The 13668-nt window shown below is 40.8% G+C and overlaps 1 protein-coding gene, 1 long non-coding RNA gene and 2 other non-coding genes across 4 annotated transcripts; 1 reads left to right on the plus strand and 3 right to left on the minus strand.

Moving 5' to 3' along the window:
• Positions 1 to 5514: 5514 nt before the first annotated feature.
• On the minus strand, positions 5515 to 9027 carry LOC103378832 (E3 ubiquitin-protein ligase RNF128-like). Its single transcript, XM_008310182.3, has one exon. It carries the CDS (start codon positions 8529 to 8531, stop codon positions 7449 to 7451), a length of 1083 nt encoding a protein of 360 aa, XP_008308404.1. The 5' UTR covers positions 8532 to 9027; the 3' UTR covers positions 5515 to 7448.
• A 1838-nt stretch (positions 9028 to 10865) lies between these two features.
• On the plus strand, positions 10866 to 10937 carry trnae-cuc (transfer RNA glutamic acid (anticodon CUC)). Its single transcript has one exon. It is a non-coding gene; the product is annotated as a tRNA-Glu (tRNA).
• A 304-nt stretch (positions 10938 to 11241) lies between these two features.
• Positions 11242 to 13013, minus strand: LOC112487044 (uncharacterized). Its single transcript, XR_003049753.1, has 2 exons — positions 12151 to 13013; positions 11242 to 12043 (listed from the first exon to the last, which is right to left on the minus strand). It is a non-coding gene; the product is annotated as an uncharacterized LOC112487044 (long non-coding RNA).
• On the minus strand, positions 11243 to 11314 carry trnae-cuc (transfer RNA glutamic acid (anticodon CUC)). The gene has a single exon. It is a non-coding gene; the product is annotated as a tRNA-Glu (tRNA).
• Positions 13014 to 13668: the final 655 nt, after the last annotated feature.

Consider the following 13668-nt stretch of genomic DNA (forward strand, 5'->3'; position numbering starts at 1 on the left):
GAAATGATGTCACATATGGTTACCAACTGTCCACATATGGGCACGTGTTCAGAGACCCACACGTGACTCCGTGACATTTGCATATGTGGTCCACTGTTAGGACGTGGTCCAGTTTTATTTGTTTTATTATATTTTCTCCATGAAGAATATTTTCAAAATAAACTAATTTTGGACCAATGTGATCAAACGTATTAATTAATATAATTTACATTTTTTATATTAATCTGAAAGAAATTTGTACTGAAAATATAAACATTATTTTTATGAACAATTGTACTATATTCTTTCAGCAACAACATTTTCAGTTAATTAGTTTAATAACAAATGAAAACATTTTAAACAAGAAATATTTAGAAACATGAATTCTCCCCCTCAATCCTACACAGTGGTTATGTGGGTCATTTATTTGCCTTACAGCTAAAAGAAAAAGTAACAAACTACTGGGGCTGACTGTAAAATATTTCAAGTTAAACTAAAGCTAGCATCCAGGCTAACGTTAGCCCTTTGATCATTGTATTTCACTGGGAATTAGCCTCTGGCTAACTGTTTCTCCTTTAACTTTAAATACTAATACTTTATTATTATTAAAAGACCTAGAACAACAGCTTTAATATTGTAACAATTTGACCTAGGTATGTCCGATAATACGGGTGATCTGTAAGAATCGTTATCGGTTTTTCCTCCGATAATGAAAACCCGATAACGTAATGCCTGGGTTTTACCTTATCGTTGCAGCCTAATTTAATTGATCTAATATATTTCAGAATGTACCTTTTTTAAGCCAAACTCTATTTTTCGTTTTTTAATCAGACTGATTTTTCTTAACTTTTATATTTCGTGCGGAGGAACGTTGCAGCGACGGATCAGAACCACCTGATAAGCAGCACAGAACAAACCAGATCCTCCGATTAGATCCTGACTGATTTCCTGTTCCTGTTCGGAGGTAATCAGCTGACACATCAGTGTTTTCTTTGCTCTGACATAGAAAATAAGTTTCTCTTTTTTAAATAATTGCTTGCAACCGTCAGCAGAGATGCAGCAACGTGAAGATTCGTCTTTCACGGCCTTTGTTTCTCACCCTGTGGTTCCTCTTCCTCTGTGGACGCTGCAGAAGAGACGACACAAAGGCTGTTGTTGTGTTAAGGGGAGAAAGACGGGCTTTGTCCTCACCCTCCTCCCTGTCCAGGCATAAGTTACATCTCAGTCAAGACTCTTTTGTCCAAGCAACGGGATACGGCGCTGTACGGCTGAACTGAGGCCGGGGCGGGAGGAGGGCCGGGGCACGGGAGTGTGGTAAAAGATATGTATCCGTGGTTTCAGGTGGGGCAACTTGTAAACGCATCTGACGGGGTATAAACAGAGAGAAGGTGTCCTGAGGCTGCAGGAGATAAGAGAGGAGCAGGAGGAGCAGGAGGAGGAGGAGGAGGAGGAGGAGGAGTGTTTGACAAAGTTTGTTTGTGTTCACTCTCTCCAAACTGCAACCGCAGCTCTTTGTGCCGACTTCCCTGTGTGGTCTAGATTGAGCCAGGATTTGCGGCCCAGGTAATTTTAGGATGCCAACAGGGAATTAGACTTAAACCTGGTGTCAGAAATAAGGACAGTGTTTTCTAATGAGGAACCGTTTACACTGGAACGAGTCGATGGCCACCTGTGTTTGTCCCTCCCAGACAGAAAAAAGGGAGAAAATGAGGCTCATGTGAACTGAAAGGGACATAGAAGTCTGTCCTCACTGTCCCACGAACAGTAGAGAGTGTGTGTGTGTGTGTGTACAAATCAGATGCTGAAAATGAACAAACAGACGAATGGATAGATAGGTCCCACAGGAGTTCCCTTCAGGAAGGTCAAATTGATCAAGAAAACATCATCGACATATAGTTTGATGTTGTTTATCTTAGTTTGGGTGAACGTTGGGCCTTTCACACATTTCTGTTTATGCTATAGTTTTTAAAGACTATTGTATAAACTACTGGATATAAGTGACATCACATAAAGTTTCTGTACAGACTACAGAGAGTGAGGGTCATCTGAGGTCACCTGATCGCACGGACGTGGACACGCACGCACAGCATCAGCCGGAAGAGACCGACGGGCGTGACATCCTAAAACCTGTAGCTTCATATTTACTGACAAAAGACTTCCGTTCCCGTCCTTTTTCCCACTTCCTTCCTGTATCAGAAACCTTTCGAACAACATGAAACCCTCGCCACGACGTTTCCTCTCTGTCTTATACAGTAGCAGGCTGCAATTAAGCAAATGGGTCATTAATTAGCAGCTGCAGGGAACAGGTCGCAGAAGGAGCTAATCAGACGTGATGGATGGACTGCTGCTGGGAACGAACGCAGGAAGCCAACAAACACCACCAACGCCATCACGCCATCACACGCGACGCTTTCACAGTGCATTGAGCTGCGTGAACAGGAAGCCTCCAGCCAGGTTTACGTGAATTAAAAGCCGGAGAAAAATGTCAGGAGCTGATGGAAAGCAGCTGGATTATTGATTTACGTCAAACGCTGCTGAACGACAGTTTTTTGCTAAAAGGGAATTTGGGCTGAAGCCTCGCCGCCGGCCGTCACAGAGTCAGGAGGAAGTAAAGAGGATATTTTTTCACTTTCTGATCCTCCTCACTCAGACACCATGACCAGGGACTGCTGAGGTTTTGGTTTTTAATTTGAATTATAAGCAAATACTGGGACTAATGGACAAAACAGACTGTAGCTCCACCTGGCTAATGGGTTGGACAACAACAAGTCCCAGACAGGTGCAGCCGAGCTGCTGAGACTACACTCTGAATGTTGGGACCGAGGATAAATGTGGAATCATTGTTACACTTTTATACACATGACATACAGAATTTATCAAAATTAAAGCTGCATATTATATATGTTTTATATGTATATATATTTTATACAAACCATGAGTGTGACAATACCCTGGTACAGACACCCGAGCTAACGTTAGCTACAACAGCCCTGGTACAGACACCAGAGCCAACATTAGCTACAACAGTCCTGGTCCAGACACCAGAGCTACCGTTGGCTACAACAGTCCTGTTACAAAGTTAACATTAGTTAACATTAGTTACATAAAGTTTGAATAAATTAGCTGTATAAAAAATAGAAAGTTTAAAATTAAAAAATGTTTTTAAAAAAGTTGAATAAAAAAAATCTAAATAAATAAATAAAATTTTGGAATTGGAATTCAAAGTAAAACGATTACAAATCGGGCTATCATGTTCCTAAGAAATGTTATTGACCATCATCACCGGTTTTTACCCCCTTACCCTCCCCCTAATCTTAGCCCCTACCCTACGTGAAAGGTGGATTTGTCTTCCTCTGGTGTTGACATTAAATCACTGTAGTAATGCTGTATGTTTGGACACCGTCTGGTACTGTACCACAGTCCACACATCAGCCTGGCATTAGTTATGTGTCAGCAAGAAAACAGTCAGAAGACAGGACGGGGTAGAACAGATAAGGACGGGATGGACAGGACGGGACAGGACAGCAGAGGGCAGTAAAATGGCAGGAACCCAGGATGAGAGTCTCTTTGTCAGCTCTATCTGTTTACTCAGAGCCAGAACAGGACAGAGAGGAAGGAAGTAGTGACAGCACCGGGCCGTGACCCCACCACAGAAGAAGAAGGTCTGCTGCTTAATAAGTACAAAGCTGCTGAGCATTTAAAACAGACATTTCCTGGTCGGGAGAGTCCGTGCTGCAGTGCAGATCAATATTTAATCTCCATCATTGAGCCAATGAAGCAGAGAAGACGCACGGAGACGCCCAGAGTGCTCCGATATTTATTTAACATAGTACACTTTGGATTGTGATCTAATAGTTTGGGTAAGCAGTGAGAGGGAGAAAGGTTTATGTTACCAGTCAGTCTGGCTAATTCATTTGTGTCTCAGAGCACTTTTCTAATCGAATTTCCTTCTTTCATTAAAATAATTACTCAGAGTCTGAAGGAGGAGCGGCCCAGACAGGAGAACTCCTGTAATTTAATTAGAAACTCTTTCTCCTGCTCTGCTGAAGCTGCACCGCAGAAGGAGGAGGAGGTTTTACTGAATCAACATCAGATGGAAATATACAGACTGGAAAATACAGACAGCAAATAAAGACAATAATACATCGAAAAGTACTTACAGAAAACAAAGACATAAATATAAACTGAAAAATACAGACAGGAATAATTGTGAAATGCTGACTTTGATTTTAATGGATATCTCAGTAAAATGTGTATTTTAATAATTCAAACATTAAAAATGGGATTGATCTTAATATCTGGACAAAATTCTTAATATTGAGAGTTATTTATTATAGTTTTGACAAACTAGTAACATTGAAATATTTAGAATGATTTTAAAATGTTTTTAATGTTTTATGTCCAACATGATATCTGACAATGGTTTACAAAAATAATTTCTAGTTTAAATTAAAATATTTTATATTTTTATAAACCCCTTATTTAGAATCAATCATATGTCCTGGTGGAAAGCATTTTCCTCCACTAGGTGGAAGTGTGGAGCTTTGTCAAACATTAGCATGTTGTACAGAAATACTTTGTCCTGTTTGTCACCGACCTCCAGTCACACAACATTTACATTAACTGAGTTTTGAAGAAGAAACCACCTGCAGTGAAATTCAGCCGGTGTGGTTTTAGAACAAATTAATTCAACAGTAGTATAAATAAATATAAAATAATTGCTTTCTTATCCAACATTTTGACTTTAACTTCTAAGACCTAAAATTTGACTCCAGAAATTCTCTGGAAACCATTTTTTTTAATCAATGCAACGTCATTTTTTAACGTTTAGAAAAATAAATTACTTTTAAACTTTATTTTCACCTAATACATTTTTTTTAAAATTAACTTAACATCACGACGGGGCGTTTACCTATTTCGTCCACTATTTGGAAGTGTAGAGCCATGTAAACATTACCTAGTTTTATATGTACAGCTTGTCCTGTTTGTTAACGTTCTCTGGTCAGATACTGTCAGAAAAATATTGACCTACAATATTTGCTGTGATCACACAGTTATAGACAGGATATTATTGTCCTATTGTAACTTTAGGGAGTGGTGGAAATTTGAATAAGGATGAAAAGTCAATATTATTTCTTAATGTTTTTTCATTTTAACCCTTCACTCAGAATATTGAGTTTAAACTCAATATCCAGGTCAATTTCTGTATTCTGAAAAAAGTGTTTAATATTTGACAATATAAATACTTACCATTTTGACTAACGTACAGAGAGAGAAAAAAAACATTATTTTTTAATTAACATTATTATTATTATTATTAACTGAATATCGGAGAGAGTTGCTGTTTCTTTCCACTAGGTGGGGATGGAGAGCTATGCCAAACGCTAACTCACTCACTCACACACTCCCTCATCGTGTACTTTTGTGTGTTGTCATGAACAGGTCAGTTTCAAAGAGCAGATGAGCTGAGGTGAGTTCACAGTGGGGTTTTTTAGCTCATGGTCTGAAGTGAACACCCGGAGACAAACACCGTCCTACGATTTGTCCTCATTTTGAGGGATTTATTGTGTTCTGATTTATTACAGCAAGTGGTATTTTTTTCAACAGGAAAAATATTGAATTGAATCTGTACAACAGTCACAAAATGATTTAGTTTAGAAAAATATTTTAAGTCAAATATGTAGATATATATTTATATATATACATTTATGTAGTTATTTAATAAGTACCACAATCAACAACCCACCAGCAAACAAAAGAAGACAATTACTCTGCAGGTTCAAGCAACAGTGAACCAGAACAGGAAACTGAAGTCTGTGTGTTTTCAAAGTCAACTTTTAAAACAGAAAAATGACAAGAGAATTTTTCCAAATCAATCGACAGCAGGGTGAGAGAGTGCAGACACCTTTCACAAGACTACTTCATAGCCAGGAACACTACAAACGCAGTGTGGTATTTACAGCCCTGTCACCTCCCTTTGGGCAGTTTGGTTTATCAAACGTTAGTTATCAAGGTGGTAAACAACCTCTGAGTAGAGGTTGTTAGCCCGTCCTGCTGCGTGCTACATTTACAGTCATGGGTGTGTACTGTACTCATAAAGTCAAGAAAATAATCTTAAAATACCCTTAACTACCTCACTGGGGTCAAAGTAGAAAAATAGAAAACAAAATAGAAGAAACTAATTTGGTTGCCAGTTTGGAAGCTAGTGATATTAGCACAGACTTCAGGGATGTAAGTAAACTGACAGTAGCTGCGCTGCTGATCAATGCAAAGTCTGTGGAGACCTTCGTCCCACTGCATCATGTTTGCAATGCAAAACAGACATTTGAGCTTCAGATCACACTTTGACTCTTCTGTACCTTTTGTTACTCTCCAAACAGTACCTTTACTAATAATTAAGACATATTTCCAGCTACACTGGCAACAAAAATCAAAAGATCCAGTAGACCATTAAATATAAACTGTGTAGGTTTTCGCAATATATGGAAAAAGTCACAAAACGCAAACTACATTTTTAACCAATAGCCATAATAACTGATAATTCTCTGTTCCTCGTGGCTGATTAATGCAACACCTGACAATGTACTGCTTTCTAATCTTCTAATCTTCCTGTTGTTCATCTGCTTATCTCTTATCTCTAATTGTTACATCATAAAATGTGGCTGCATTGAGATAACATGTTGAAAAAGAAGTGAAGGCCAAATATATCTATATTATGAAAAAATACCAACAAAAAAAAAAACATTGTACTGTGAACTGGTATCAAATCAACTAGCAGGGAGGCCTCTTGTTGTTAGCCTCCCTGCTAGCCGCTGCTGCTTCACTTTCTCTCAGAACCGCTTCTTTGCAATGGCTAAATGTCAGTTGACTAATTAAATGTTTTGTGTATGATTATTTAGAAACAACATTAGAAACCACAGCAGTATTTTTGTCCTACACACCCAGACCGGTCCAATATTTTTAGCATATATGCTAATGGCCCTATATATATATATGAAATTGCACTCATACAAATTGACATTATAGTTATCATTTCTGTCCAAGAAAGTAGGAAACATTTATAGCCTTCAGATACTGATCAGAAGTTAAGTGTAATAAATGTTTCATTCATGTCCATCTTCATGTCCATCTTCATACAATAGACCAGGGTGGACGTCGAGATCAGTGCCCACTTATTAAAGTGTCAGTGATAAGATGAAAAAATTCCATTTCTGTCAGTAGAAATTGAATAAAGATCATTTTTATCTAAATCTCACAGTGTGCGCCTTTTACAGTAAGAATCCGTTGATTTTTTTTTAATTACTTTTTTTGACTTTTTTTAGTGCGTGTGCTTTTTGTGTGGACGGTGCTTGTCACGAAGAACGACTGGAACTCGCTGTCTTTAATCTGCTGCTTCATTATTCAAGGAAACGTCTTCGCCTCGAAGCCCGTCCGTCTGTCGCTGTTTGTTTCTCTGCTGCTGTTGTTGTTCACTCCCGGCCCTCTGTGTCTCCCTCGAAGGCTCTGTTGTCATAGCGGTGCTGCTGTCTCTCCGGGTCAGAGCGAACTGGCTCCGTCAGCGGAACCTCAAACAGGGAGTCTCCTCCGGCCACTGTGATCACAGTGGCATCTTGTGGCAGAGTGGTGGTAATGCTGTCTTTGGACTCCTCTTCAACTCCCAGTGCTTTCAGGATGTCGCACTTACACATGGGGCAGGTTCTCCTCTCCAGCAGCCAGGGCTCGATGCAGGCCTTGTGGAAGATGTGGTCACAGGTCAGCACCGTCACCACATCGCCTACCTTGTAGGCTTCGATACAGACGGCACACATGTGGGCCTCGGAGTTGGTGATCTCATCGTCTCTCTTCAGGTTGCGTACCTGAAGGCGGCCTATTGCCTTCTTGGCCTCTGACCTCAGCTTCCTCTCGGAGCGTTTGTGCATCCTGAGGTTATAGAGGCGGTTTGCGGAGATGAAGACAAAGTAGGCTATAGAGGCCGTGGTCACGATGAAGAACGCAAGGGAGAGGAAGTAGAGCCAGTAGCTGGTAATCCAGGGCCCATGCGGGCTGCCTACATCGATTGTCATGTACACGTCTGTTCCGTTGTTCACCAACTTTACAATCTCCATGCCCTGGATGTTACCAATCATGATGGCCACGACGCCTGCTGCTTCTGGGTGGGACATGTGACTGGTGCTGTTCCCAGTGCCGTCCGCATTATACACCACCACACCGCTCGCCCCTTGTTCTACGGCAGCAATTATCTTTTCGCTGAAGTTACAGCTGCCTCTTTTGACCAAAGCTATCCACGGCGACGAGGTCCAGTTGTACACAGTATCGGGGTGGCAGCCCTTGGGGTCGTCCCTGGGCAGAACGACGATGCCTGAGGTTGTCTCCACCCTGGCGTTTTGACCGTACACCCCACACTCACAGAAGTTCTCCTCAGTGTCGTTGGTGATGTTGTTGTAATAACTAATGTCCACCACGGCCGTCCAAAAGACGAAGGCAGCGGACGAGTGGACGAGTCCTGACAGACACAGCAGAAGAAGCACAAAGTGTTGTGTCGTCTCACCCATGGCAACACTCTTCCCAAAAACAACAGCGAGTCCTGTGTTAGCTGGTGTTAGCTGGTGTTAGCTGGTGTAGCCTCGTCTTCAGTCTCTGTGTTAGTCCTAGTTCCTGGTTTGTTTGTGTCTCTGCGATCTGAATCCAGCTACGGTTACAGCCAACCTGTCGTCCGCTGTAATCTGATCTCAGCCTCTGGTAACATAACACGAGCTGCGCGTCAGCCACTCACCTCTTGTTATCTTCCTGAACCTTGAACAGAGAGCACTCCCCACAGACAGCAGGTTGCTGGTGTTCAACAATTTGAAGCAGTGTACAAACAATCAAACCTGTGCTGTTTTCAGAGAGAGAGAGAGAGAAAACCAGAGGCGATAAGGAAACGGCACAGGGCAGAGGTCAGCAGCCCCTGAGCTCAGCCGTTGAAACTGACGGAGATTTCCGTGTGTAACGATGACTACAGCTGCTCTGCTGGTTGGTCTAGATCAACTGGTTTCCTTCCCCTTTTGTGTGAGACCTACGTGACGAGTCAGACTCCTTCCCCTGGTGTGTGTGTGTGTGTGTATGTGTTAAGTTCACACCCAACTCACCTACTGACGACACATTCACAGACACATGTCAGAAATGTGTGCATTTATCTTTGATTTACTAAGGTTTATTTTCACCTGATCACACAGAGTCACATTTCCACTGTATCCATTTACATGTATCCAAGTGAAAGCACCGACACTAACACAAGGGGGCGTGGCGGAAAATCTTGGTGAGACAAATGAGATGGAAAAAGTGTCTTTACCAGGACAGGACCTATTTTACTCAGCTTCTCTCTCACACACTCACACTCGCACACACACACACACACACCCTGAGCTATTTCAAGGTGTGTGTGTGTCAATGTACTGTACAGCCTAACCCAAGTCTTATCTCTAACCTTTCAATAAACAGTTAATAACTAACCTGTCCCTCCACCGATCAACACCTCACCTCATCATTGATTAGTGTCTCTGACTCTTTAAGAGTCAGAACCCAAACGACCGACGTCGATCTGATGTTAAATCCGACAGGTACGGCGTGTCCAAATAGCAACAAATGTAAAATTAATGAATTCATTCACACACACAAAAAAAAACAACTTAAATAATTCAGGTCACAGACTCTCAAAAACAAAAAAACAAATAATTCAGGTCACAGACTCTGCCTTTCAACACTTATCGTGCACAAAATAATACGACAAATGTTTGGTAACATCATTTGTTTTTTTGCTAATCCCACACTCGCAGTCTTTTGTCCGTCCTATTCATTCGTTTTGTACACAGTTCAGTGTGTTTTCAGAAAACATGCAGATACTTAACAACAACACAGGAAACAAAGCAGTACCACAAGAAATCATGGGGGCAGTGTTGGACAGTGAAGCTTAGCCAAGAACAGAGAGAAGAATTGCAACTATTAGCATATCTTTGACACTGGCTCACATGGAACTGGAACTGGAAGAAATGTTGGTTGTGAGTCTGAAGGCAGCAAAGGAAAGATAAAGGTCTGCCCCCCAGTGGGCGTCTTGCTTCACAACATGCCTATGTGCCTCAAACAGGCTAGCTGGTTCCTGTCGACACACCGCAGGACCAGTGACAGATTACTAATGTCACATTAACAGACATGACTAGCATGACGTGGTCACTAAAACAGAACAATAACTTCAAATAGTAAATATGTACAGACAAGACGGTCAATATATTTCAACACATTTCAATGAACGGAAGAAAAAGATGTGAGAAGGAAAGAATCAAATCTGTCTGATTTGGTTTAGTTTGCCAATAAAACTGCTAAAAGTTCCAACTAGCTGAGTCATCACCATAAACTGAATGTTTCCAGTACACATGGAAACTGGGCCTCATTTCTTTATTGCTCAATATTGTATCATAAGTCAGATGACTGACTCTTGTACTGTGCAGTACAGTAGTGCTGCTGTACTGTAGTACCATTGTTGTTTACTGTATATTATAGTTCTGTTTTCATTTGACCCCACATCACAGGCTAACAGTAATAAATGTAACATTCAAGTCTTTCTGTTAATACAGTTATTCTGATGAAGTAACACTTTAGTAAAAAATAAAAAAACAAACCCCACTTTGATTTAGGTAAAAAGACAACAATGAATAATTAGCTTAACGACACTTCAACCACTTATCTTAAAAGTTCTATACACAATAATAATAGTCATTATTATTATTATAACTTATTACTATCATCATCGTCACTACTGTTGGCTAGGATCATTATTGTCACAAGTATTAATAATAAACGCACTGTCATTTTACAGCAGGTATTGCTTTACAGCCAACCGTGCGTTATCTTCCCTGGTAGTCTAGTGGTTAGGATTCGGCGCTCTCACCGCCGCGGCCCGGGTTCGATTCCCGGTCAGGGAACATCGTTTTCCTCAATTTAGTTGTACCGCTGTGTTACAATGACAATAAAGCCTATTCTATTCTGTTATTGTACAGCATACTAGGATGTCTACCCTTGCGTCCACTACAATGACCACACGAGGGCGGCATTTACAAAGCTTAGACAGATATGTTTCATTTGTGAAACAGGAGTTCATAACTGGAGTTACGGTAGCAGATTTTACGTGCCAACAAATATTTCTTTTTTGCGCCACACACTAATCATTTGAGCCAGAAAACCTATAAATGATAGAACGATTTTTAACTTTTGAGAGAGAAAAACGATGTTCCCTGACCGGGAATCGAACCCGGGCCGCGGCGGTGAGAGCGCCGAATCCTAACCACTAGACCACCAGGGAAGTGTGATGGCATATTTGCACTCATAGTCTTATCTGCAACACATGTCCGATGGAAAGTTTCAAACCTGTGTCTGGGTGTTTAGTCCCATGAGAAACACAGGTTGACGTTTTGTCTTTTTTAAAATTCCTTTATTTAAGTTATAAAGAAAGCAGCAGGGAGAGACAGAGCAAACATGTTCAAATTAATATAGTTTTTTTTTTAAAGTTTTAAATCAACTTGTAACCTATTGGAACAAATACACTTCGGCATTCAGCCCACACGAGGACGACAGCCCACAGTCTGGGCACCAGTGAAACATGCAGATTAAGACGATAAAACAATGACCACTTCAGGTCCACGTCACTCTGCAGACACTGGACCACCACGGTCACAGCTCAGACCCAGAGCCAACAGTTTAACCACATGCTCAGCAGTTCCACAGCCACACCATGAAAATGGGACCAGAGTCACAACAACCCTGAGCAGAGAGTCGCCCCCTACTGGAGGACCTCGCTGACAGGAAAACAACATGACAGGAAACAACAGAAAGTAAACCAACCAGAGCAGAGACTGGTGGCCATTTACTGGTACTGCTATGGTTCACACACACACACGCAAACAAACACTCATACACACGTTCACAACAAGGCAACAGCGGCCTAGCCGAACACAGCAGCGGTGCAGCGACCGCACAAAATAGAAGAAAAACGACGCCCCCTACCGTGTTGAAGCTCTTCAGGACAAACTATCTGGAAAATAAACCAGAGAGTATCCTGTCAGTACTGCAGTACATTTGTCCAACAATGACTTTGTTATTAAATGAAGACCCGAGTTTGACTCCACAGATCTGTCTCACCTGGTCCTTCAGTTCCAGGACTGGACTCTGACTCTGGACGACGTCCACCTGGTCTCCGTGAGCCGAAGTCCCAGCGTTTCTGTTCATTCAAACATCGTTGACAACAAGTTTAATCCAGTGTAGACGTCACTGACGCTGGACTTCAAACACTACAGTTTGACTCCAGGAGTGAACAGCTTCTCCAAACACACGCTCACCACGAAGCTCACGTTTTTAATGAGCTTCAGCAAAACAAAAAAAGAATAAATGAAACGTTTCCTTCCACTTTATGTGAAGGCTAAGCTAGTCTGCTGACACGAATCCACTGAGTCAAAACGCCAACATTAGCTAACATTTCTAGCTGAGCCGTTCACCTGCGGCTTTTAAAGCCCGCGGTTGACTTTTTCGGCGTCTGACGTCACATGCCACTTCCGCTTTCTAACATTTTTTCTTTTGCCTGTTCAGCTGTATCTTAGTGACTACAGTCGTAGTAACGACATCTAAAAACAGCGTGATTGACCCGACTCCTGTGGGCGGGGCTACCGCAGAGTGGTTTTTATTTTGTGTCAAACCAGTAAATGGTTTATTATTGATGAACACATTCTTATATAAAGTGTAGTAAATTAAATCTTAAATCTAGTCTGTTCTTGTGGCAATAACGCACTTAAAAAAAACAAATAAACCGATAACTCAGCGTAACTGTTAAAGTTCGTACAAACCGCCGTAGTATTTCCTGTGTTTTATTTTGGTCATTTCTGTCAGATGTGGTGTCGATGTGTGGCACAGACGGGTGTGTTGGGTTCACGGACCAGGTGTCAACCCTGGTTAAAACATCACCAGAATCCCACGACTCTAACATTAACATGTTTATGGAGTCAGGCCTAAACGTGGTTTAATGAGTACTAAAGACAATGAGCACTCACCGTCAGGTCCGTGGGTCTGTGGCTGACCATCGTGTCCATCATGTGTCCCGTGGACCACTGTGGGTTAGAGAGCACGAGAGCATGTCCCAACAAGTCCCACGGACCCCTCAGTACAACCGTGCGCGCGCACACCTCTTTAAAAACCATGAAAAATATCTTTACCGTCACTTTGACTCCAGTCAAATGTTCAAACTGCAGAGATTCAAACGTTCCGCAGGTTCGTAACTAACATCTAACAACTAACTACTTTGGTTTAAATGAAAAAAAAAATACATCTGAAATATAACAAATCCACATAAATAATATAAATGAATTTATTAAAATAATTTTAATGTAAAATTTTACATTAACACACATATATAATATTAATGGTATTTTAACATGTTATCAATAAATAACAATATATATATATTAAAATGTAATTAAATGTGATGTTTAATACGACTTTTGACACATATAAATAATGAATAATATGGGAAATATTTTCATATTTCATTTAGATAAAATTTTAAATTCTACGTCTTATGTTACAATATTGTAGTGGATTATAATAATGTTGTTATATAACAATATTATAGAATGTTTATTATTGTAAAATAAATTAAATGGTGGCTGT

This window comes from Cynoglossus semilaevis, chromosome 5, assembly GCF_000523025.1.
Source record: "Cynoglossus semilaevis isolate Cse_v1.0 chromosome 5, Cse_v1.0, whole genome shotgun sequence".
Taxonomy (NCBI): Eukaryota; Metazoa; Chordata; class Actinopteri; order Pleuronectiformes; family Cynoglossidae; genus Cynoglossus; species Cynoglossus semilaevis.

Excerpts from the sequence above, each read along its gene's own strand:
- LOC103378832 (XM_008310182.3), bottom strand. The coding sequence starts at position 8,531 with ATGGGTGAGACGACACAACACTTTGTGCTTCTTCTGCTGTGTCTGTCA.